The sequence below is a fragment of the Sabethes cyaneus genome, chromosome 1 (genome assembly GCF_943734655.1).
Source record: "Sabethes cyaneus chromosome 1, idSabCyanKW18_F2, whole genome shotgun sequence".
NCBI classification, from domain to species: Eukaryota; Metazoa; Arthropoda; class Insecta; order Diptera; family Culicidae; genus Sabethes; species Sabethes cyaneus.
The window spans coordinates 71,624,808-71,650,076 of record NC_071353.1 but is presented as its reverse complement, the minus strand read 5'-3'; the positions used below and the strand labels follow the sequence as shown (position 1 = coordinate 71,650,076).

Sequence of the window (25,269 nt, the reverse complement as noted above, 5' to 3'; positions counted from 1 at the left end):
TGGCATCCACCGTAGATTTGCCTTTTCGGAAGCCGAATTGGTTCCTTGACAGACCGTTTGTACCCTCCGTGTACTGTACGAGTCTGTTAAGGATAACCCTCTCCAGCACCTTGCCGGCAGTATCGAGTAGACAGATCGGCCTATATGACGAGGGGACACCCGGAGGTTTTCCCGGCTTCGGCAATAGGACCAGGTTCTGTCGCTTCCATCTGTCCGGGAAGTGGCCAGCTTCCAGGCATCTATTCATTACTGCCCCGAATAATTCGGGAGCCTCTAAAATAGCCGCTTTAATGGCCATATTCGGGATACCGTCTGGCCCCGGTGCCTTGCTCACCTTTAGGGATTTAGCGATATCAATGAGTTCCTCGTTCGTAACCGTCACTTCCTCCCCGACCTCCAAACCGCCGTCGCCCACGTTACTTTGGATGTTCGGCTGGGAGGCCGACCATCCTACGCTATGGTCTGAGATACTGGAACGTCGGCCGTGGGACGACTCAGCGGCCTGGGGCCAGGGCCTTGGTTCGTGGCGCGGCAAGAGGCCCTCGATGATCCGCTCCAGCATCTCTGGCGATTGCTCAGTGGGCGCCATCACACCCTTGGTCTTTGCCATTACGACCCTGTAGGCATCACCCCACGGGTTCGCATTGGCACTAGCACATAACCTTTCAAAGCAGTCTCGTTTACTAGCTTTTATCCCGCTCTTAAGCGCTGCGCGTGCACCAGCAAGTGCTACTCGACATTCAGCCCTGCCTTCATCCGAACGAGCTCTTTGCATAATTCTCCTCGCACGAAAGCACGCTCCGCGGAGTTCCGCAATTTCATCTGTCCACCAGTAAGCCGGTGACCTGCCATACCTAGGTCGACTTTTCCTAGGCATGGTAGCGTCACACGATCGCGACAGTACCTCAACCAAATGATCAGCGTTCGGATCGGGCATACCGCGATCACCGCACTCTCTCCGGATCGCTTCCACAAATACTTCGGGATCGAAGTATGATGTCTTCCATCCACGGGTGGTTGGAGTGTTGGCCCTACCTGCCGCCTGCCGCCTCGTTATCTGACCGACACCATAGCGGACCGCCTGATGGTCACTGTGAGCCATTATCTACCCTCCAGTCTCCTATCAGACCAGGATTGCCGAAAGTCACGTCGATGATAGACTCCGCACCGTTCCTACTGAAGGTACTTGTGTTGCCGACGTTGGCCAGATCTACTGTAGCAGTATCGTTTCGTAATACGTAATTAAAATAGCACTTCAATAGTTAAACGAAAATCTAAGATAGCAAGAGCCTTGCACTGATGTTATACGAATAATTATATATAGTAAAAATTATTCGTAGTTATTCAGATAGTTCTACAAATTCGTTGCGCTAAAATGTAGAACCGGTTTTCGGCCTAATGGCGAAACCCCCAAAATTTCTCTCCCGTGCAGCTACTCTTAAATCCGTTGAGACAGAACTGAAGGGGAAGCAACGAAAGATGCTTCGTAGAAAGGTTGGAGAGAATCAGATAGAGCCAAGTTGAGTTGTCAAAATGAAACAGCTAGCAGGATCATAGATTCCCGAATTGACCCGACGAAGTTAGCGGGAAATGAAGTCACCTTCCCTTATCTGAGGATCAAAATGATCGTTCATTTCGTCCTAGACCGTAAAGCATTTCGGAAGTGTTAACCGTAGTCTGTTGTCCGCGCCTTTCCGTTAAATTATATTAAGTATGTAAAGTGACGTGATAGTGTTAGATTTGTGCTAATTTTATTGTATCTCTCTCGCTAAATAGGATCGAACAAATTTGTTGTGTTCAAAAATTGTAGTGTGCGATAATTTTGGAGTGCGCCAAAAGCTAGCAGGTAACATGTGCTCAAAATGCCATTGACCCGAGCATGTGCTAATGACCTTAGAACAATAGCCGCACGGCTACAATTTCATCCACAGCACTACGAACGAGAAGAAGGAAGGACAGCGAAAGACGCATCCAGCACAATTCGGACGAATTCCCGGCGCACGCTATTCTGCCGGTCGACACGTGGATCGCTCAACATCCACATTCTGAAGCATCGGACGGATCGGAGTCCTCCGGTGAGGCTAGTGGCCGTTTCCGGTCGAGTAATCCCGGAAAGCGGCACTAAGCAGTTTTAATTCCACCTGCAAAATCGAAAGTTGAATCTCCATCGGTAAAATCATCCAGCACCCAGTTTAGTTCCCGCCTGTGAAGTCATCTAGCATCGCATCGTAGATTTTTTGCCGTACCGCCTGTGATCGCACAGCAGCCGACGGTAGCGATCGCCTAGCAGCAGCAGCCGACGCTTCGTAAGCCACAAACAGCAGCCACCGTTAAAGCTTCTGGTGAGTCGTATTTATTCCATTGATTGTCTAAAGGGAGCATCCTAGAAATACGCCATAGTACGGCGCACGTGAATTCATAAGGTTAGCCGTTCATTTTTCCGTGATCACGATTCCATTGATATAGTTTGAGGTTGGGGTCGGCATGTAACCGCGTGCACGCGTTACCGAAATTATGAACGCCGCCCCAACCAGAATTGTCTCAAATTAACAGTGACGTCACTGCAGAATCAAATCTTGAAGCAGCTGATTGAAAGTTGAAGTCGAAAAAGCACATGGGTCGATAGAGCACAGTAGGGAGAGAAAAACGCACACAATGATAGAAGTTAGGTCTAGAATATAAGAACACAAATATGAATACCTATAAACACGTAAAAGCATGCATGCATTAAAGCAAATAATTTAAAATACAAACCGTTTTCCGTAATTAATAAAATGTTTTTCCTAGGATAGTCAAACAACGTGTTGTTCTTGTAGTGAAGTTAGTTGCGGTCTAATGTGTTCACGTCATTTCGTTTTCGTTTAGTTTGAGTTTATTGCGGCCGTCAAAGTTTGAATGAACGGCAAATCATTTATGAGATGCTTTCGCCGTCTGGTGGCAAATAGCGACATTGCCAGTGATGATAACTTTTGAACTTTTGGTGTTCCTTACTGCGAGCTTTCGTTTCGTGTCGTTCGGTATTGAAGATTTATGCTAGGTGATAAAAGGGTAGTGTACCCGTTTTTGGTGACTTAATTTAGGTAAGCCTATCTGGTTCGATCCTGATTCCTTCTATTTAGCAATCTTTGACTGACCCTAAGGGGAGTCTCACCGGGCAAACACAACGTGGCGTGCAGTCTCCCTTACGGAGTGGCGCTTAAGCTGCACGCTGAATAGGGATCGACCAGGGCCGGCTACACTACGTTAAGCTTTGCCAGAGCTTCAAGCAGAATCCGACCCCTATGGTTCGTGCGACGACTTCCCAACTCTACCGCCCAAGCGTTAAAGTCGCCCCCCACACCACCGGCCTTAAACCAGTCAGCACAACTGATACTCGGTCTACCATCCGCGTAAACTGCTCGATAGACCAACTCGGCGGAGCATAACAACTGCAGTAGAACACTCCACCCACTTTGGCAACCGCAAATCCCTCGTCTGCAGTTGACACAACCTCCTGAACCGGGAACCTGCTTGTCGTCCATATAGCCGCCGTCGCAGACCTATCCGAGACCCAGTTGCCGTTTCCGGCAGGGACGCGATATGGATCCGAGACTATGGCAATGTCCATTGCTGACTCAGAAACTACTTGGTGTAACAGCTGCTGAGCCGTGCTGCAGTGGTTCAGGTTGAGTTGTGTCACTTGCACTATGAACGTGGCTTAGTCGCCACGCCGGCCGGGCACCTTGGACCTCCCGTTACGTGCTTTGCGTCCCGTTTACCGGTACAGATCAGGCACTTGGGAGGCTCCGCGCAGTCCTTTGCTTTATGGCCAGCACTGCCACATCTCCTGCACAACTGGCTCCTATCTGGCCCCTTGCAGTTCCAGGCTTTATGTCCGTGCTCGAAACACCGGAAGCAAGCTTACAACTGCTTGGACACGCTCAGTGGGCATACCGATCACCCCACTTTTAGCCTAGCAGCTTTCAGGGCTTTGTTTCCGTCAGTCAGCGGGAGTCGTATGGTGGCTACCTGGGTCCCGGCCACACCCTTGCGTAGGTGAACCGCCTCGGTTTCCACCACCACTCCACTTTGCTCTTTGAGAGCTTGTACGACCTCACGCACTTCGGTGATCTCGTCCAGGTTCTTAAGCTGGAGAGTCACTTCTGGTGTGAGAGCATGTACCTGCACTCCGTCCCCGAGCACTCCTTCCGCTATGGACTTGTATGCAGAACTCTTCTTTGTGGCGTCCTTCTTTAACTCGAGGATCATATCGCCCGTGCGTGAGCGGCGGATGCTCCGTACGTCCGCGCCCAGATCCTTGAGTAGGGCGTCTCCTCTCATGGCCTTCAGAACCTCCGAGTATTTCGACCCGTCGGTTTTCAGGATAAGAGCGTCGCCCTTCTTCGCTCGCTTTCTTGCCGGTTTAGGTGGAGCAGTTTTTTTACTGGAGCCTCCTCCGCCTTTTCTCTTGGCCCTAACCTCGGTCCACGGGCCAACTGTCTTGGAGCTTCCCGCTGGTTCATCGGTTAGCTCTGCCAACCCGCTAGCCTGAGGGCTTTTACCGATCAGGCGTTTTTTCGGTCCGCCAGGGGTGCTATCCCCCGGGGACTGTCTCGGGCGCTTGGCGGATGCCTTACCGCTGCTAGTAGCGCTTTCCGTAGCCTCCTGGGCCGTGTTACGACACTCCGTCAACGAGCAAGCGTCCGTTTGTACTGCTTTCGACGCCTTCACGGTCACCTTCTTAGCCTCTCCTGCACGCGCCACGAGGTCGTTGTGCGTTTTGGTCGCTGCATTCAAGGTTCTCCGAAGCATGAGCAAGCTCTGCTTCAGGTCCTTGGAGAAATTGCCGCGACCTGACGTAAACTCGATTATTACATCGAGCTGCTGTGACGCTGCTACCACTTTAGGTACAGCGTCTCTATTTTTCTCCATCGCCCTGATAAGCGCTGGGCCGTTCATCGCTGTGTCCGGCGTGGTAGGCATACCGCTGCCTTTACCACCCACACTAGCGCTCCTAGTTGCATCCTTCTCCACCCTTGGTGGAGAACGCTGGATGCCTCCTCTAGCGAACGGGTTTTCCACCGTATCCACACTTGTTGTATTTTTGATTTTGTCTTCCATAAGAATCCCACGAGTTGAGGGGAAAGAAAAGTCCGCCACATCAGAGCCCCTCATGATGCGGTAAGGGCTGATTACTGTGGAGGGTGCTCTGGTACTCCACAGGCTCCGTTTGAGGCTGAGTATTTTTAGACCCCCCCCCCCATTCATCCCTCGGCACGGGTCGCATGACACCTGATTGATTAGGGGTTTATCCATTCATGTTTTTACTTTTAGCCATGGATAATAGCTATTAAAACCATCCTCCTTTGGGGGCTTTGGACCCTCTGCTCAGGGTCTCGGTATTTTCAGGTTCATCGAACGTGCTTCTACCGAGATCCGTCATTTGCAGGCGGAGAGTTTACACTCAGCCTTCGCATGAGTGCCCCCTTCTCTGTCCGCATACGACCCTAGTTTCCACCGGTTGTCCGATTTCCACCAAGGAGCGTATCCCGGATGGTACCACGAGGAGGTAGAGATAGGAGTTGCTAAATAAGAGGCTGTGGAACTTCGTGGTAGTTCTGGAGCGCATTATTCAACCATTTACCATCCTCTGTGTGTGTGTGCGTTTTTTTTTTTTTTTTATTTTAACGAGTAGGGAAATCTGCTATCAGACACCTGAGAAGACAACTCAGGGAGTGGGGTTTGGTATCCCGACCCCCCTACTGGGGCGTGAGGATCCAGACCCACTAAAACCCTACTCGAGTCTCCAGCCTCAATCCCCCCTGGAACCACCTTATCGGTATTACTTCAGGGAGAGGCTATTGTGCTTAACGCACGCTCTTAGATAACTACTGGACTATGGTAGTTAGGCTGTTTATTCGCCGTTGATCGGCTTTCCAGCGGTTTTGTAGCTCAAGTACGATCTGGGTAGCAGCCGCATTGACCGCACCCCAGACGTCCGAGCTAGAACACATCCTTTGGACTAAGTTATCCGGAGTAGTGTCCTGTCCGCTAACTGCCATCATGTTGCTTCTCACGCTCGCGAAACGAGGGCATATGCAGAAAGCATGTTCTGCAGTTTCCTCAACGTCCGCGCATTCGGGACACTCGGGGCACTCCGCATGCCCAAATTTGTGCAGATACTGTCTAAAACAACCATGCCCTGACAAAATCTGTGTCAGGTGGAAGTTGACTTCGCCATGGCGCCTGTTGACCCATCCGGATAGTTCCGGGATAAGTCTATGTGTCCACCGGCCTTTTGTGGAATCAGACCATGCCCGTTGCCATGTGATCATCGAGGCCGATCTTGTGGTACTCCGTATGCCTCTAGTTCCACATTGGTTGAAGCACTCTACGTTCTCGCTGATGATGATACCAATAGGCATCATACCCGCTAAGACGCAGATTACGTCATGTGAAACTGTGCGGTACGCACTCGCCACTCTTAAGCACATGAGACGATAGGTGCTTTCCAGCTTGGCTAGATAGCTTTTGGTACCTAACGCCGATGACCACACCGGCCCGCCATACCTGAGTATGGACTGGACCACGTTGGCTAAAAGCCTTCGCTTGCTGCCATATACCGCAGAGCTATTAGACATCATACGAGACAATGCCGAAATAGCTGTGGAAGCCTTCTTGCAGGCATAGTCGACGTGGCTCCCGAACTTGAGCTTGTCGTCGACCATCACTCCAAGGAGTTTTAAGAACCGCGTTGACGAAATAGTGCAGTCCCAGACACTGATATTTGCTTGCTGCACCGACTTGCGGTTGTTCACCACGATAACCTCCGTTTTATGATGCGCTAGGTCCAGTTTCCTGGATCGCATCCAATCTTCAACAATGCTTATAGAGTGGGCAGCCGTCAACTCAACCTCTCTGATAGATTCACCGTAGACTTCCAAGGTGATATCGTCCGCAAAGCCGACAATCACCACCCCTACCGGAAACTTTAGCTTCAACACCTCATCATACATGACGTTCCACAACACCGGGCCCAGTATGGAACCTTGCGGAACCCCTGAGGTGATTGGAACGCATTTCTGACCCTCCTCCGTGTTGTAGCATAGCACACGATTCTGGAAATAATTTCCAGAATTCTGTACAGCGACACCGGCACTTGGACGTTCCGAAGCGAGCTGGCTATGGAGTCCCAGCTAGCGCTATTAAACGCATTTCTCACGTCGAGCGTGACAACTGCGCAATAACGAATACCTGTCCTCTTGGGCTGGATTGCCACCTCGGCTGTCTTAGTGACAGACAAGATGGCATCCACCGTAGATTTGCCTTTTCGGAAGCCGAATTGGTTCCTTGACAGACCGTTTGTACCCTCCGTGTACTGTACGAGTCTGTTAAGGATAACCCTCTCCAGCACCTTGCCGGCAGTATCGAGTAGACAGATCGGCCTATATGACGAGGGGACACCCGGAGGTTTTCCCGGCTTCGGCAATAGGACCAGGTTCTGTCGCTTCCATCTGTCCGGGAAGTGGCCAGCTTCCAGGCATCTATTCATTACTGCCCCAAATAATTCGGGAGCCTCTAAAATAGCCGCTTTAATGGCCATATTCGGGATACCGTCTGGCCCCGGTGCCTTGCTCACCTTTAGGGATTTAGCTATATCAATGAGTTCCTCGTTCGTAACCGTCACTTCCTCCCCGACAAGGTTGCGGATCCTTACTAAGAGGCATATATCACAGCTGATTCCCATCATGCTTGAATCAGTAACACCGCATGAGAACAGCTTCTTTTTCGCATACGAACCTATACCGAACACGAATGTTTGTTCTCTTTGCGGCGGCAGTTCGTAATCCGAACAGACGTCGCTCGTGCATGTAATAATTACTCTACGAAGCGGGTTGTGTTCGATCTTTCTGATTGCTCTTCGCTAGCGAGGAATTTCCGTATAGTGATCAAAATGAATGTTCGTTGCGATTTTTTGGGAATAATCGAAGTGATTACTTTTGCAGGCGCTTTTTACGGTTCAACTTGAGCAAAGCATTTTGAGCCTGCAATAATGATGCGTGATAAATGGTTAGCATACTGCAGAAGTGCAGTACTCTGCTGCAATTGATAAGTATTAGGGGTATTCACGTAGCGCTTGCGGTGTTGCGTACATATACGGCGTATTGCGTATTTATACTGTCGCTACTCGTATAACAGTTCCATCTCCTTAGAAACCGGAAATGTAATGCGAATAGCGGAAGTATATACACGGGATACACCGTTTACGCAACATAGCAAGCACTACGTGAATACCCCTATTATGTTTATGTAAGAATTGCATTGCTTATACGGGAATGTATTCCACAAGCTTTCAACCAGTTGGGCAAAGATCAGGGCGGTAGTTCAATTTATGAAAACGTTAGTTGATTAAAAGTTACTCTAATTTAAAATATTTAAAATGGCAAAAGGAGCTTCCTTAGTATCATTACAATTTTTTTTATATGAGTCATCCTTAGAACAGATGTCAACTACATAGATATTTGTTTATTACACACAGTAGATCACCGTGTTTGCGCGTGTGTTTTATTTTTATTGCCAAATAGTTTTCAAATATGTACTTAGTTTTTAAATGAGCCGCTCTGTAAATACTTTAACATTGACAGAAATACTAGAAGCATAATAAAAGAATGTTGTTTTAATAATGTTATGATAATTAATAATGTTATGACTTTAGCAGCTATAAGTAGAGAATACATTTATTACTACTTTACATGTTAGTAACAAATACATATTTGTATATGTTATTCTTCTTGACTTTTCGGTGAGAAATAAGAACTAAAATGTTTTCAGTGGATATTTGGCCATTGATATTTAAACATACCAGTATGGGAGAGACGTCTACATTGAGACACTTTTTTCCAAACATTTTAAAAAAATTTTGATGATAGCTACCAACGAGCTCTTTAATTCATTTGAGAGGTATATCCTTCTAGTTTTTTGATAAAAACCCGATTTAATCCACCTAGTGGTAAAAGGAACCTTTGTTATACGGTCTTACATGCTTTTTCAGATAGAAATCGACACGTCTTCGGTATATAATTCATCTATTGGTTAACGTTGCGTAGTGCGTTGGTTTTCATAAAATTTTTGGAAATTGAATAAGTTCACAAAATTTGAACAAAATAGCAGCACCTATAAATTTTGATAGATCCTTTTTTCATGAAATTATTGAGTAAGGGTAAGTTGGTTGTTACTAATTTCAGTAAGTGCAAGTAAAAACAAGTTGTAAGAGGAAATAGTATTCTTTAACATATACATTGCGTAGTAAAAGTCGAGTTTAAAGGTTTTTGAACTACGCATAAATTTCTGTAATGCCATTCTTTTTAATTGACATCAATAAAGTTTCTTGAATAAATTTCATCAATTTTTATTAACCTTCGGTTACTCACGCTGCTGCATTTTGTACAACACTTGTAGGTTTTTGAATGCCATATTTAGTGATGTCCGTTAATCGTTCGATTAATTCAACTAATCGAATAACACGTGGAATATTCGAATCATTTTTAATCGAATACTGCCAGCACGAGTAGTTGAATTAATCGAATAGTTCAATGAGTACGAATAATGCCCGAATAATGCTCGTTAATCGTTCATAATCGTTCGATTAATCGAATTGAAAAATAATTTGTAACGGCCTAACTGCTGATAAAGATTCGTAATCGAAAGAATAAAGGTGTTGGTTTACTTGAAGAATTTTATTAACAGCTTCTATGTACTATTAAGATAGCAAAAGTTACAATTCAAAGTAATTCGCTCGTTTAATTAATATGGACTCATTGAATACAATCGTTAAGATTTAGGTAGTGATAAAATAAATTACATTTACAGCTAACACTAACAAGTGCGATATATAACGCAGTACGACATTTATCTAACGGAAATTTGCATTGATAAATACGAGTACAGTAGGATTTCTAATTTGACAACAAATGCGTGTTGCCTATTTTACCATTATCTAGACGCTATTTTGATATGTAAAATTTTTATAAATATAGGTCATAAATGGGCTAAATATAATTAATCAGTGATTTTGCTACAATTGCAAAAATATTATACCTAAAAAGTCCGACAAAGCTATCATGCCGACGTAAACTATTTTTTGTTACCCTGCGGTAAGACGTAATCCTACGGCTATATCTAGCGGAGGCCACCAAAAGGCGGTGGTGGGCATTAGAGGATTAATTAAATAATTTACGCATAACTCAAATAAAAATTTGGCACGATACCTTTTTCAATTCTTATGCGATTTAGTAGCATAATTGAATTGTTTAGATTGATTCGAATAACCAGAATAATCAGAAATGCTTCCCCGGCGTAACGTTCAGTCTTTTTCAATCTTGATGAGCGCTCGTCCCGATTATTCATTATGAACGATTTGCTGCGAAGGCGAACTCCTAGACTCCTACCCGACGGCATCGGCTCGTAACGAACCAATGGAGACGAACAAAGTAGAATGAAAAATAGCAGTGGCAATCGTCTAACACCGATCGCTCATGAAAAATCACGCTGATGACATCGCTCGCTTCGTTCACGAATGCAAACGGACAAGAAAACTGCCGAACGCGTTCGTGGAAGATTGTTCGTTTTGAATGCTAGGATGCCATTTTCTGTAACCTTGCTCCCCGACCTCCGTCGTCGCCCACGTTACTTTGGATGTTCGGCTGGGAGGCCGACCATCCTACGCTATGGTCTGAGATACTGGAACGTCGGCCGTGGGACGACTCAGCGGCCTGAGGCCAGGGCCTTGGTTCGTGGCGCGGCAAGAGGCCCTCGATGATCCGCTCCAGCATCTCTGGCGATTGCTCAGCGGGCGCCATCACACCCTTGGTCTTTGCCATTACGACTCTGTAGGCATCACCCCACGGGTTCGCATTGGCACTAGCACATAACCTTTCAAAGCAGTCTCGTTTACTAGCTTTTATCCCGCTCTTAAGCGCTGCGCGTGCAGCAACAAGTGCTACTCGACATTCAGCCCTGCTTTCATCCGAACGAGCTCTTTGCATAATTCTCCTCGCACGAAAGCACGCTCCGCGGAGTTCCGCAATTTCATCTGTCCACCAGTAAGCCGGTGACATGCCATACCTAGGTCGACCTTTCCTAGGCATGGTAGCGTCACATGCTCGCGACAGTACCTCAACCAAATGATCAGCGTTCGGATCGGGCATACCGCGATCACTGCACTCTCTCCGGATCGCTTCCACAAATACTCGATCCCGAAGTATTTGTGGAAGCGATCCGGAGTATGATGTCTTCTATCCACGGGTGGTTGGAGTGTTGGCCCTACTCGCCGCCTGCCGCCTCGTTATCTGACCGACACCATAGCGGACCGCCTGATGGTCACTGTGAGTGTAGCCATTATCTACCCTCCAGTCTCCTATCAGACCAGGACTGCCGAAAGTCACGTCGATGATAGACTCCGCACCGTTCCTACTGAAGGTACTTGTGTTGCCGACGTTGGCCAGATCTACGTTAAGCTTTGCCAGAGCTTCAAGCAGAATCCGACCCCTATGGTTCGTGCGACGACTTCCCCACTCTACCGCCCAAGCGTTAAAGTCGCCCGCCACAACCACCGGCCTTAAACCAGTCAGCACAACTGATACTCGGTCTACCATCCGCGTAAACTGCTCGATAGACCAACTTGGCGGAGCATAACAACTGCAGTAGAACACTCCACCCACTTTGGCAACCGCAAATCCCTCGTCTGCAGTTGACACAACCTCCTGAACCGGGAACCTGCTTGTTGTCCATATAGCCGCCGTCGAAGACCTATCCGAGACCCAGTTGCCGTTTCCGGCAGGGACGCGATATGGATCCGAGACTATGGCAATGTCCATTGCTGACTCAGAAACTGCTTGGTGTAACAGCTGCTGAGCCGTGCTGCAGTGGTTCAGGTTGAGTTGTGTCACTTGCACTATGAACGTGGCTTAGTCGCCGGCACACCGGCCGGGCACCTTGGATCTCCCGTTACGTGCTTTGCGTCCCGTTTACCGGTACAGATCAGGCACTTGGGAGGCTCCGCACAGTCCTTTGCTTTATGGCCAGCACTGCCACATCTCCTGCACAACTGGCTCCTATCTGGCCTCTTGCAGTTCCAGGCTTTATGTCCGTGCTCGAAACACCGGAAGCAAGCTTCCGACTGCTTGGACACGCTCAGTGGGCATACCGACCACCCCACTTTTAGCCTAGCAGCTTTCAGGGCTTTGTTTCCGTCAGTCAGCGGAAGTCGTATGGTGGCTACCTGGGTCCCGGCCGGACCCTTGCGTAGGTGAACCGCCTCGGTTGCCACCACCACTCCACTTTGCTCTTCGAGAGCTTGTACGACCTCACGCACTTCGGTGATCTCGTCCAGGTTCTTAAGCTGGAGAGTCACTTCTGGTGTGAGAGCCCGTACCTGCACTCCGTCCCCGAGCACTCCTTCCGCTATGGGCTTGTATGCGGAACTCTTCTTTGTGGCGTCCTTCTTTAACTCGAGGATCATATCGCCCGTGCGTGAGCGGCGGATGCTCCGTACGTCCGCGCCCAGATCCTTGAGTAGGGCGTCTCCTCTCATGGCCTTCAGAACCTCCGAGTATTTCGACCCGTCGGTTTTCAGGATAAGAGCGTCGCCGTTCTTCGCTCGCTTTCTTGCCGGTTTAGGTGGAGCAGTTTTTTACTGGAGCCTCCTCCGCCTTTTCTCTTGGCCCTAACCTCGGTCCACGGGCCAACTGTCTTGGAGCTTCCCGCTGGTTCATCGGTTAGCTCTGCCAACCCGCTAGCCTGAGGGCTTTTACCGATCAGGCGTTTTTTCGGTCCGCCAGGGGTGCTATCCCCCGGGGACTGTCTCGGGCGCTTGGCGGATGCCTTACCGCTGCTGGTAGCGCTTTCCGTAGCCTACTGGGCCGTGTTACGACACTCCGTCAACGGGCAAGCGTCCGTTTGTACTGCCTTCGACGCCTTCACGGTCACCTTCTTGGCCTCTCCTGCACGCGCCACGAGGTCGTTGTGCGTTTTGGTCGCTGCATTCAAGGTTCTCCGAAGCATGAGCAAGCTCTGCTTCAGGTCCTTGGAGAAATTGCCGCGACCTGACGTAAACTCGATTATTACATCGAGCTGCTGTGACGCTGCTACCACTTTAGGTACAGCGTCTCTATTTTTCTCCATCGCCCTGATAAGCGCTGGGCCGTTCATCGCTGTGTCCGGCGTGGTAGGCATACCGCTGCCTTTACCACCCACACTAGCGCTCCTAGTTGCATCCTTCTCCACCCTTGGTGGAGAACGCTGGATGCCTCCTCTAGCGAACGGGTTTTCCACCGTATCCACACTTGTTGTATTTTTGATTTTGTCTTCCATAAGAATCCCACGAGTTGAGGGGAAAGAAAAGTCCGCCACATCAGAGCCCCTCATGATGCGGTAAGGGCTGATTACTGTGGAGGGTGCTCTGGTACTCCACAGGCTCCGTTTGAGGCTGAGTATTTATAGAACCCCCCCCCCCCCACCATTCATCCCTCGGCACGGGTCGCATGACACCTTGGATTAGGGCTTTGTTCATTCATGTTTTTACTTTTAACCATGGATAATAGCTATTAAAACCATCCTCCTTTGGGGGCTTTGGACCCTCTGCTCAGGTTCTCGGTATTTTCAGGTTCATCAAACATGCTTCTACCGAGATCCGTCACTTGCAGGCGGAGAGTTTACACTCAGCCTTCGCATGAGTGCCCCCTTCTCTGTCCGCATACGACCCTAGTTTCCACCGGTTGTCCGATTTCCACTAAGGAGCGTATCCCGGATGGCACCACGAGGAGGTAGAGATAGGAGTTGCTAAATAAGAGGCTGTGGAACTTCGTGATAGTTCTGGAGCGCATTATTCAACCGTTTACCATCCGTGTGTGTGTGTGTGTGTGTGTGTGTGTGTGTGTGTGTGTGTGTGTGTGTGTGTGTGTGTGTGTGTGTGTGTGTGTGTGTGCGTGTGTGTGCGTGTGTGTGTGTGCGTGTGTGTGTGCGTGTGTGTGTGTGTGTGTGTGTGTGTGTGTGCGTGTGTGCGTGTGTGTGTGTGTGCGTGTGTGCGTGTGTGTGTTTGTGTTTGTGTGTGTTTGTGTTTGTGTGTGTGCGTGTGTGTGTGTGTGTGCGTGTGCGTGTGTTTGTGCGTGTGTGTGTGTGTGTGTGTGTGTGTGTGTGTGCGTGTGTGTGCGTGTGTGTGCGTGTGTGCGTGTGTGTGTGTGTGCGTGTGTGTGTGTGTGTGCGTGTGTGTGTGTGCTTGCGTGTGTGCGTGTGTGTGCGTGTGTGTGTGTGTGTGTGCAGAGTTCATTTTCTATCGCCTGTTTCTCGGATATGGCTGAACCGATTTATGCGCTATTGGTCTCATTTGAAAGGTATTATTGCCTAGTATATCGCTATTGAACTGTTTCGTGGTCTGATGTTTCGTTTAAAAGTTATAAGCAAAAATGTGAAAACTACGTGACACGATTTTCTCCGGAACCACGCAACCGATTTCGATGATCTTAGTACCAAAGCTCCAAAGCTCTTGCTATTATGAAATTTGGAAGGAAGTTTTATTGAAAACAAACAAGTAGTTTAAAAGTTATGTTTAAAAACGTGTTTTGACAAGGTAATAATTATCGCTTGTTTCTCAGAGATGGCCAAACCAATTTATGCGCTATTAGTCTCATTTGAAAGGTAATATAACCGGATAGATTGCTATTGAATTGTTTTTTGATTGGACTTTTAGTTTGAAAGTTATGAGCAATTGAAGTTACGCGTTAAAATTTACAATACTTTATAGCGATTTTAACCAAGATAATTTATCTAGTTTCAATTGTTTTGGTATTGAACGAGAGGTCTTAACACTGCAAATGTATTTGCCAAATTTCATAAGGATTGGTTCTACTGGTCAAAAGATATTTAAAAATGATTGATGAAATTTATTCAAGAAAACTTTAATGACCAAACCTTTGATTGGACTAAACCTCAAAAACAGAATAATATAGTAAAAGTGTGTAATTTTTCTAACGGTGTTTCTTTCGAGCAGTTAATTAATAAAATATAGCACATTTTCTTACACTTTTAGGGTGACCGTGAAACAAATTAACAGGGTGACACAAATTTTTGTTTTTTAAACGCGTCCAAAAAAAAAAGTGTCTTCACACAAATAGTAGAACACACTAAAATAAGCAACTTTGCTGCATATAGTAACTATCTATCTCTTACTGGTTGCGAAATTTAATGATTTGTTTAAAGAAACCACTTTAAAATTAAGTAAAGCGAAGCCGAGGGTGTAAGCGTCCTTCAGAACTTGACCCTTCTTTATCGATAGACTTCGCAGCCGGTTATTAGAGTATAGGAAAATTACGGGGCTATGGCAAAGATCCTATTAACTCTATAGCGGCACCGATCAGTCGAGATTCGAACATACGACGACTGGCTTGTTAGGCTAGCATTGTACCCCGAAGCTAACTGCCACTTTAAAATCAGTTCTGCTTAAAAATTCTGTACACGCTGTTTTCATTGCTTATGTTCTACAAAGTTATTTAATAGGTTAAAATACACTCTGAAGATTGTTTATCTAGATGATAGCTAGCACAGCGTTAACAAACAGTTGAATTAAGTTCCAAAGACGCGTGGATTTCTATATGATTATTTCCAGCTCAAAACGCTAAAAAAGCCATTTTTTACTCGACTATTTTCGATTGAAATTGGAATTTGAATGTGAAAATAGTTTCTTTCTAAACCTAATATTTGACGAGCAACATTTCAAAAAATCCAATGTGCAAATGAGACATTCTCTTTGCGTCTCGTCTCTTACGCTTATTACGGCGGCATAAATGCACTTGAATGCGTCTATTTTGCATGAAACGGTTACTGGTGTTATTGGAAAGCTTATCCTTTAGAATAATTGGGTTGAAATGTAATTATGCCGAATTTGAGATTTTTGTTTTCTGACCTAAAATGAACAATCTGACAAAATTTGGTTCAAATCCGTGGAGGTCGATTACACGGTTATCGGATACTCTGCATGTGTCGACTCTAATAGATTTTTTTTATAGTTTAGTCATGTTTATTTAAATTAGTATTTACAGTTCTAGACTAGCTTTCAGCGAATTGTTGTCTATTAGATTACTACAATTATTTATAAAGCAGATGTAATTTGTAGCTAAACATAATATTTTGTTCTTGTTTATTTTCGACATTCTATTGAGCACTGGTTGTTTGATGTCTACGTACTCCAATCTTCGTCGTCCGGGAAGGCACGCTGCGATCATGTGCTGCAGCAGTTTCCATGCACTCTAATAGATAATTTTTAAATTTCACATCTCAATAACTTGAGAACAGCTGGACCTAAGAAACAGTTTTTATAAGAATTTAGTTCAAAGTGATGTGTATATAATTTGACTCTGTCAGTTTTATGAAAATTACAAATTCAAATACAAATCAAAAATAATATTTTAGCTGAAAATGCCCATATCAAATGACATATATGATAGTATAACAAAGGTGGATTAAATCGGGTTTTATGAAAATAGTTATAACACATTAAAGCTTATGAGTGCTACATTCGTTTCAGTATTGTTATATAGCGGCAAAGTTTTTATTTGGGAAAGCGCAGCAAAAAAAGGTAATATATGCCGAATTTACTAGCATGCTGGAAATACCCTCCCGTGCCCTACTACTTTAAAAATTGATATCTAATGAGCGAAATATGCAATAAAGCGAATATTTTTAAATGAAAATATAAATAAAATTTTTTAGCAATCCGGATAAAATATTATTTGGAAAAAACTTTTACAAAATTTTCCACAGTGATAGAAAACTCCAAAGAAAAATCGAAAAAACTATAACCTGCTTCATGGAAATTTTTCCATTTCTCTCATTTTCGTTGTGGCAAAGTTCTTCAAAACATTTTCTTATGAACGCCTGTAATTTTTTTCAGGGAATTATTTCATGTTTTTTCCAGATACATGCCTTATCTTGGACCTTTGCAAAGAAGATTTTCTTTTTTGCCAAAATTGCCAAATTTGCGCTGCTAACCAATTTAGTGGTTAGCGGTTAGCGTTAACTATCGCTAAATTTTCGGTTACTTTAGCGGTTAGCGGTTATCGAAGCTAACGTTTTGAATTCGCGGATTAGCTGTTGGCGAAGCTAAAATTTCGGTTAGCGGTGCCCACCTCTGTATAATACTATTTACAGAAATTTGACAACATATGTTACATGAATTCTAATTCTTTAATAATCCACAGATTCCGAGGAAGTTCCTAAAAACGTCTCTCCACCACCACCACCACCACCATCGCAATCATCGTCAGATCAAAATCTTAAGAAAATGGGCATTCCGGATACACAGTCTGATTTCAACCAGTGGCTACATGCGATGAAAATGGTAGCGCGACTTCCCGGAGGAATGCCTCCGGATTTTCGCCGCAAGGTATATATACATACACTTTAATATACCGTGGTCCCCGTTCGTTTGACCGTTTTTAATCTAAACATTTTTTAATTTAAACCCCGCTGGTTTGCACGACGCACTGAGGAGTAACTGGGGCAAAAAGCTGGCCAAAATTATTTTCTTATGTATTAAGTCGTTCGAATATGAAGTGAAACGTAAAAATAGTTAATTTTGAAAATTTTGGAATTTTTTCCAGGCCCCAATACTCAACAACAGACGAGCTCAGGGAGAAATGAGAGTGTGTATGTGTTAGCTCTTTCTATCCTCTTTCTGTCAGTATTTTGACGTAGAACTACGTCTTACTGCAGGGTGTCAATCCAAAATTTGGATTGAACCCAGCGTCACGAAAGAATGTAAGATTTTGAACGCTAATAGCTCTGCCAGTTATGAATGGATTTTCATGGTTTAGATACCGATCGACTCATAAAAGATGTAGCAATTATGAGATTTCTATTGTAGCATTATTTTTCAATCACTAATTAGTAAAAATTACCGAACAGTTTCAAGGTCAAAATATACCATACATTTTTTTTGTGATCACCTTGCTCCACAGGCAGGGACGACAGTTCAATACACCATCTGTTTGTTGTGATTTCGATTACTATATGTTTAGAAAAAAACCCGAATTAATCCACCTAGCGGCGTGACCTAGCCTTTCTACTGCCACAATATTCATTATTTAATTTGTCAGGAACTTAATTGTAGATGTATAGATGTTATATTAGACTATATTTTTAAATATCCGTTCTGTATTCCTCAAAATCCTTATTTGCCAGTAAAATTCACAACGTATTGTGTAGAATAATTATATTTTCTTTCCTTAGGTGCGTAAATACATGTAAGCGTCATTTATGTTACTTGATGAACACCTTATTTAGTTTTATAATATTTATAGAAAAATAATGTAAACACAAAAGATAATTTTTACAGACTTGAATGAATATGTATAGAAAATTAGAAATTAACCCTCTAATGGGTCTACAGACGGCCTTAACTTTCGGGCTTCAGAGCCACATACGAAATTGACAATATGAAGTATTTGTTCATAGCAGATTTTTTGATATTTTGATATTAATACCATGCATTCAAAAGTTAGCATCTTTGAAAAACAAGAGTTCAGAAAAATTATTATTATATTTCGCTTTTGAAGAAAAAGGATATCTACAACAAAATGATTGATCTCAAAATTTTACTATTGGTTTGCTTGGCTTCAATTTTGCAATATATCTGAATTAGAAAAAAATTACTGAATAGAGCATTAGATATGAAAACGAGAAATGGAACTATTTCTTAGCTAGCGCTCCTTCAGATAATTATTTTTGCATGAAAATCAAAACTTAAGCTTCTTTTGAATGTACTTTCATGAAAAGATAGTCATTAGCTTGATCGCATCGTTTTTACAATGTTAGAGGGTTAGGAAAACAAGATGAGGTCGAAAAATAGTGCCAAAGCTACGCCATAAACATGCTTGAGAATGGGAAATACGATCGATATGATTCCCAGTGCTTGTCTTTTTTTGATTTATTTATTAAAACATGATACATGACATAAGACATCTGTCCTTTAAAATATCACTAACGAAAACAAATCTTACAAAATTTCTACCGTGCAACGTTTACTTCCTATTTTTCATATAACATTTCTAAGCTCTAGTATCTATTGATTGAAAAGAGCATCTATTGATGCGCAGAATTTGTTTGGAATTTGTACAAATTTATTTGGAAAAATCAACTCACTAGTATTTTTGATTCTATACACCACTATACCTACATGGTTAAATAAACTGCTTTTCTTCGCTTTTTGCTTTTCTTGTACAATTGTGAGTAACAGCAAGTGAAGAAAATGACAATTGAAATCTGAAATCGAAGAAAAGAAAAAACTTTTCGATTGAATCCCACTATTTAATATTTATTTGCAACTGATACGTAGTTCACCTACGACGTGCAGGCTTCATCAGTGTCTTATTTCAAAGCGTATACGTATCTGTCGCGAATAAATATTAAATAGTGGAATTTAGTCGGTAAAAGTTTTTTCTTTTCTTTAATTTCAGAGTTCGTATTCCACTAAGAGGCTTCAAAAACTTCAGACAATTGACATGTTTTTCACTTTTCTTGAATTTCATTGCAAATTTTAAAATTGCAAATTGTCATCACATACATACATACATACATACATACATACATACATACATACATACATACATACATACATACATACATACATACACACATACATCACACACATCTCATACATTGAATACAATCAACATTTGATTGATATGTTTTGATTTCACACGTTTTGACGGTTTAATATACGGTGCTTAAGTGTTAAAGTTTGAATAACTTTTGAATGAAGCGTCCTATTTTAAATAACTCGGTTTCGTTTGATAGATCTCAGCAGTAATTTTCAAATAATCATAAAATGTGTGATGTTTTTCATTAAATTAATGCTTATATGTTACAAAATTTGTTTTAAATACTATTTTTTCACATTTCTTTATGTAACTTTCAAACTACAAGTCCAATCGTCATGAAATTTGGAAGTTAAGGGTTTGCAAGGCTCCTCTTTCTTATGCAATCAATTTTGTTCAAATCGGTTAAGAGACCTATGAGATAATGAAGTCCCATATTTTTCGTATTTTTATACATAACTTTTGAACTAAAAGTCCGATCAGTATGAAATTCAATAGCGACCAATGGGACACCTAGACCTTTCATTTGACACTAAGAACATTAAAATCGGTCCAGCCATCTCCGAGAAAAGTGAGTGAGATTAAAAGCGTCACACACACACACACACACACACACACACACACACACACACACACACACACACACACACACACACACACACACACACACACACACACACACACACACACACACACACACATACACACACACGCACACACACACATACATACACACACACAGAAAATGCTCAGTTTTCGAAACTGAGTCGAATGGTATATAACATTCGGCCCGCAGGACCTTCTTTCCATTTCCGGTTTTCCAAGTGATTTCTATACCTTTATACTATATATTTATATAGTAGAAAGGCAAAAAGTAACAAAACCCCCTCGTCCCAATAGGTCGAAGATTCTTCACGACGTTTAGACTTATACTAATTTGATATCTGTGCTTGGAAAGTATGCCAGAAAGAGTGAACAAGCCCTCTCGTCCTAACAAGATTTCTTAGGACTGCGACTAGTATTGGGCGATACCGTATCGGTACTGGAAACCCGATATTTCGATATATTTCATCGATACTTACGACGTATAAGCTAAAACTAGGCCAGGAAATGCTGAAGAAAGCAATATTTTAAGGATTTTTTCTGGTGCTGTTTTCTTTTCAGGTATCTACTAAGCTGAATTCTCAAATTTACTTTATCAGAATTGACTATTATGCAAAACCTTGAACAATGTCACTTACATGTTTAACGCTTATTGTACAGTAACACGGAGAAAAATGTGGCTAGTTTAAAACAACCATAAATTTAATTGAAGCCTAAACTACATTTTTGATTACGTAAACATAGGAATTTGTTTAAATTAAATTCTCTAATCTATTTGAAAGAAATGACTTTTCCACATTATTTCAACTTTATTAATTCACATTGTTTCAATTTAAGTATCAGTTGATCCAAACTAAAAGTTTGCTTTTTTCAAACTTGTTCTTAGTTTGCGTTTACAAATGTGGCTAGTTTAAAACAACCATAAATTTGATTGCAGCCAAACTAAAGTTTTGATTACGTTAACATCGAAATTTGTTTGCATTAAATCCACAAATCTAGTTGAAAGTAACGACATTTACACATTATTTCAACTGGATTAATTCGCATTGTTTCAAATTAAATATCTGTTGACCCAAACTAAAAGTTTATTTATTTTCAACCATAAACATGTTTATTCCAACCAAAATTTAAATTGCGGTGATGTCATTATTTTTTGCCGTGTAGATCGTCGCGTCGCTAGCGTTTTCGCGGTCTGTTCGTCGTCACATCACAAGAGGAAAACTGAAACAATAAACCTCTTGTGGGAAATATGGTTGGTCCTAGGTCGTGTATGAATACTCGGAGGTAGGTTCCGAAAAAAATAACATTCATTAAAGATTATTCAACCCGTTTTGTCACGTTTTCTTACATGATTTGCCATAGGACTTTTCGGTGTCATGCAGATGGATGTATATTCCGTCATGGAACGATATGTCAATCGCGTCTTCATCACTACTCCCCGCTGGAATCCAGGTGTTCCTGCGACTTTATCCTATATGCCGTCACCGATAGAAAATCCCAGCGCTCCTTGTAGTCCACATCCGGACTGGAGCGTCTTCACCACTCCCCACAATCGGATTCTCGGACTGTAGCAAGTTGGTTTCATTGTACTGAATTGACGTCGATAAATGCGATCAGCTGTGGGTTCTGGATGCCGGAGTTATCGACACACTAACAATTCTGCAGCAAATTTGTACTCTCAAATTGTTTGACCTTCGACCTCCACACCGACAAGGTGCTGTTGTCGTACGTTCTGCTACCGGATCAAGTCAGGCAGGACTCGTTGGATATGAATCTGGCGGTGGACATCCAGGATGGTCAGTGTAACGATGCCTTTGCCTATGTGGCCGACGCGTCGCGTTTCGGCATCATCGTTTTTAGTTTGTGTGAGTTCAAAAGCCAGAGTATTAGCAACTATTCATACAATTTCAAAATCCTTTCACCAGCAATTGAACTATTTGGACTTGAACTTCCATTGATCGGATGGAATATTTGGGATTTCCCTTTCGCCAGTTCATCCTGATGGTTATCGTATGTTTTTTTTATCATCCGATGTCTAGTTTTACGGCGTTCGAAGTCCCGGCGCCCAGAACCCGTACAAGCTGACGTACCCAAATGATTTCAAGGTGGACCGGAAGCCGGAGCAGTCGATTTGGGTCATCAGCGACAGTTGCTGACATCAATTTAAAACTAGTGATAATTTATAACTTTTTATTTTCATGAAATTGTCTCGTCTTCCGAAAATACAGTTATAAGATATTGCTGATGCAGTTCAACACCGTAGTAATCGACCTGCGATATTCGGTTTTATTCTTGTTCTGTGTGTCGCAATTGAGTCGGATGCGGTGAGGTGTAATCGCACAGCGATGCGCTATATAGCCCACAACTTGCGACGTACAGAACAAGAATAAAACCGAATGCCGTTGGTAGACTGTCGGTTTTGAACTGCAATGGCAATGCGTATGTATGTTTGAAACCGCAAAAATTGTTTCAATAAATTTCTTGGTTGTTGCAAACAACATTTTTGGTTGCATTTAACGTTCATTTTAGGTTTATTTCAAAAGACTATTAGTTTGTTTCAAACGTTTCAATGTTTGCCTTTAAAGATTTAATCAGTTTGTTTTTAGCTAAAATTTGTTTAGATCAAACTATAAAGTTTAGTTTATATTACCTAAAAGATATCAACTGTCAAAACCAAACAACCAAGATTCTGGTTATTTCAAGCAAATATTTGTTGAATTGAAGTTAATTCCTAAAGTAAAAACAACCTAATATTTTAGTTAATTTCAAGCATCGCGGTTTGTCAAAGTAACCAAGTATATATTTACGCAAATTTCAAAGCGAAAAGCTGGTTGAAGCAACCTAAAATATGGTTGTTTTTGCCATACATTTTTCTCCGTGAAGTGCATACGATACGCGATTTTCAGCAATTCAGAACTGACCAGAGTGCACAGAGAGTGTGGAGAGTGGGCGTTGACAGCATTAACAAAGACTTTCCAGCTTTTTACGCGTCATAATACCGGTGAAAGTGGCAGGGGTGGGACAGAGATCGAGAAGAGCTAGAACCGGAAAGGAGCCACTCCTGGCGGAACTCTGCAGAAATGGCCAAGAACCGCCAGTAACGACACATCACTGGAAGGTTTGAGGGCTGCCGGACGAGTGAATTGAGGGTGTGGCTTGTCCCATCTTGGATAGATTGCTGTAATTACCGCAGCATAACGCTGATCAAAGCCACCAACAGGGTGCTCTCCCAGATTGTCTTGCGTCGTCTATCCCGGGTGGCAGGAGAGTTCGTAGGGTAGTACCAGGTGGGCTTTATGGAGGCCCATGCTACTACCGATCAAATATTTACTCTTCGGCAGGTCATCCAGATGTATCGGGAGTACAACCCATCATATTTTTGTGGATTCCTGGGCAGCATACGATGCAGTCGGGCGCGAACAGCTGTAGCAGGTGCACATCCCTGGCACGAACGTCATTCTCATACATTTTTCTTGAAGCCGTTTGAGCCAGCCTTGCTGGCTCGATTTTGACAGCATCTGTAAGAATTACGCAATCATAGGGTTTTATGGTTCAGAAAATATGTTGCATGTAGGATGTAGATAATGAACGATGTTCGTTTTTTTGTGTTATCGGCAACATAAGATAGAAAAAATTATTTTTTACGATAAACAAAAAAAGGGAAACAACACGCTGCTTTCGTCATACTGCGCAGCATTAAATACATGCGTTATCTCGTTTAAATTTTGTTTCAAAATTTGTTGTTTACCTCTATTACCACCACTATCGGAAGCGGCTTCAGCTGACAACTGTCGTGACAGGGATCTGAGCAGGTGGTGCACGAGGGCAGTTTTTCGTACAAAGAGATGTGCCCGGCAGAGCTGTTTTTATTGATTAATTGTTATGAATCCCTTTGTTTGTGTAGCATTTCCTAATCCCAGAATGCCGCCTTAAATAGTATCGATAAATCTAATATCGATGCTTCACGAACGATATATCGACGGTATCGTTAAAGCGGCGGATTTGATATTGATATTCGATTATCGATACTTTCGGGAATTTTGCCCAATCCTAACTGCGACAAACCTAGTCCAGTTTGATGTCCTGAAAGTAAACAATTTTGTTAAAGCATAAAACCACCCCTTGCTTTCAACCTAGTTTATTTTTAAACATTGAATCTAGTCCAAATTGATGTCCTGAAGGTGAAACGTCACAGAAAAGTGAGCAGCAATCCTTTCCTTTTGCCAGATTGTATCCACATTCGCGACTACGAAGTTGCTAATATTTGTTTAGCTTTTGCGTGAGAAAAAAGTGAAGGAAGTATTTTTGCTTTTGTTTTCACGCAAGTTTTGACAATTTGGTTTTCGTGTAAGTGCGAATAGGATTAAAAATCTCTTTAGCTTTCGCAGTTGAGAATAGTAGAGTGACTATATACAGAGTGGCGACATGTCATCCCAAAAGTATGCAATGCTCTAGCAATGCTTGTTTTCTTTCTCTTTCTTGCATACGCATTGGATTGGTCGTCTGCTCGATTGGAATGACACTGACAGATAATTATCATTCCAATTTTGACATTGTCGCCACTCTATATATAGTCTGCTTTTAGCCTTCGTGGTGAGCAGTTGTTACGAAGTGTTCTTAGGTAATAGTTCGGGAATACCTTCGGGCGGTTCAAAGTTCGTAATTTTTAGCGTCAGTTAGGTTGGCGACAGATCGTTCCTTTTTGTCGTATATTTCGGCAACAGTATCAAACATGGCTCAAGTCAATCCCGCGAAAACACCTTCAAAATTGACTTATCCAACTTTCCAAAGAGACCGTCGTTCGAGGACATCCACAAATTTGTGCATCTTCAGTTGGGTCTACAATTGGAGCAGATTAAACGTCTTCAAATGAGTCATGCGCAAAATTGCGCATTTGTTAAGTGTACGGAATTAAAGATTGCCCAGGATGTAGTAGCAACGCACAATGAAAAACACGAGTTGGCGGTTAATAACACCAAGATAAAGATTAGACTAGTGATGGAGGATGGAGGAGTGGAAGTCAAAGTTTATGACCTTT

General features: G+C 43.2%; 1 protein-coding gene across 1 annotated transcript in view; it reads left to right on the top strand.

Annotated features, from left to right (window-relative positions):
• The window catches only part of LOC128738353 (uncharacterized), a 60,243-nt gene that overhangs the window by 14,327 nt on the left and 20,647 nt on the right, over positions 1–25,269 (top strand). The window contains exon 3 of the mRNA XM_053833446.1: positions 17,232–17,416. Within this exon, the coding sequence (XP_053689421.1) occupies positions 17,232–17,416 (185 nt within the window). The remainder of the gene's footprint in view (positions 1–17,231; positions 17,417–25,269) is intronic.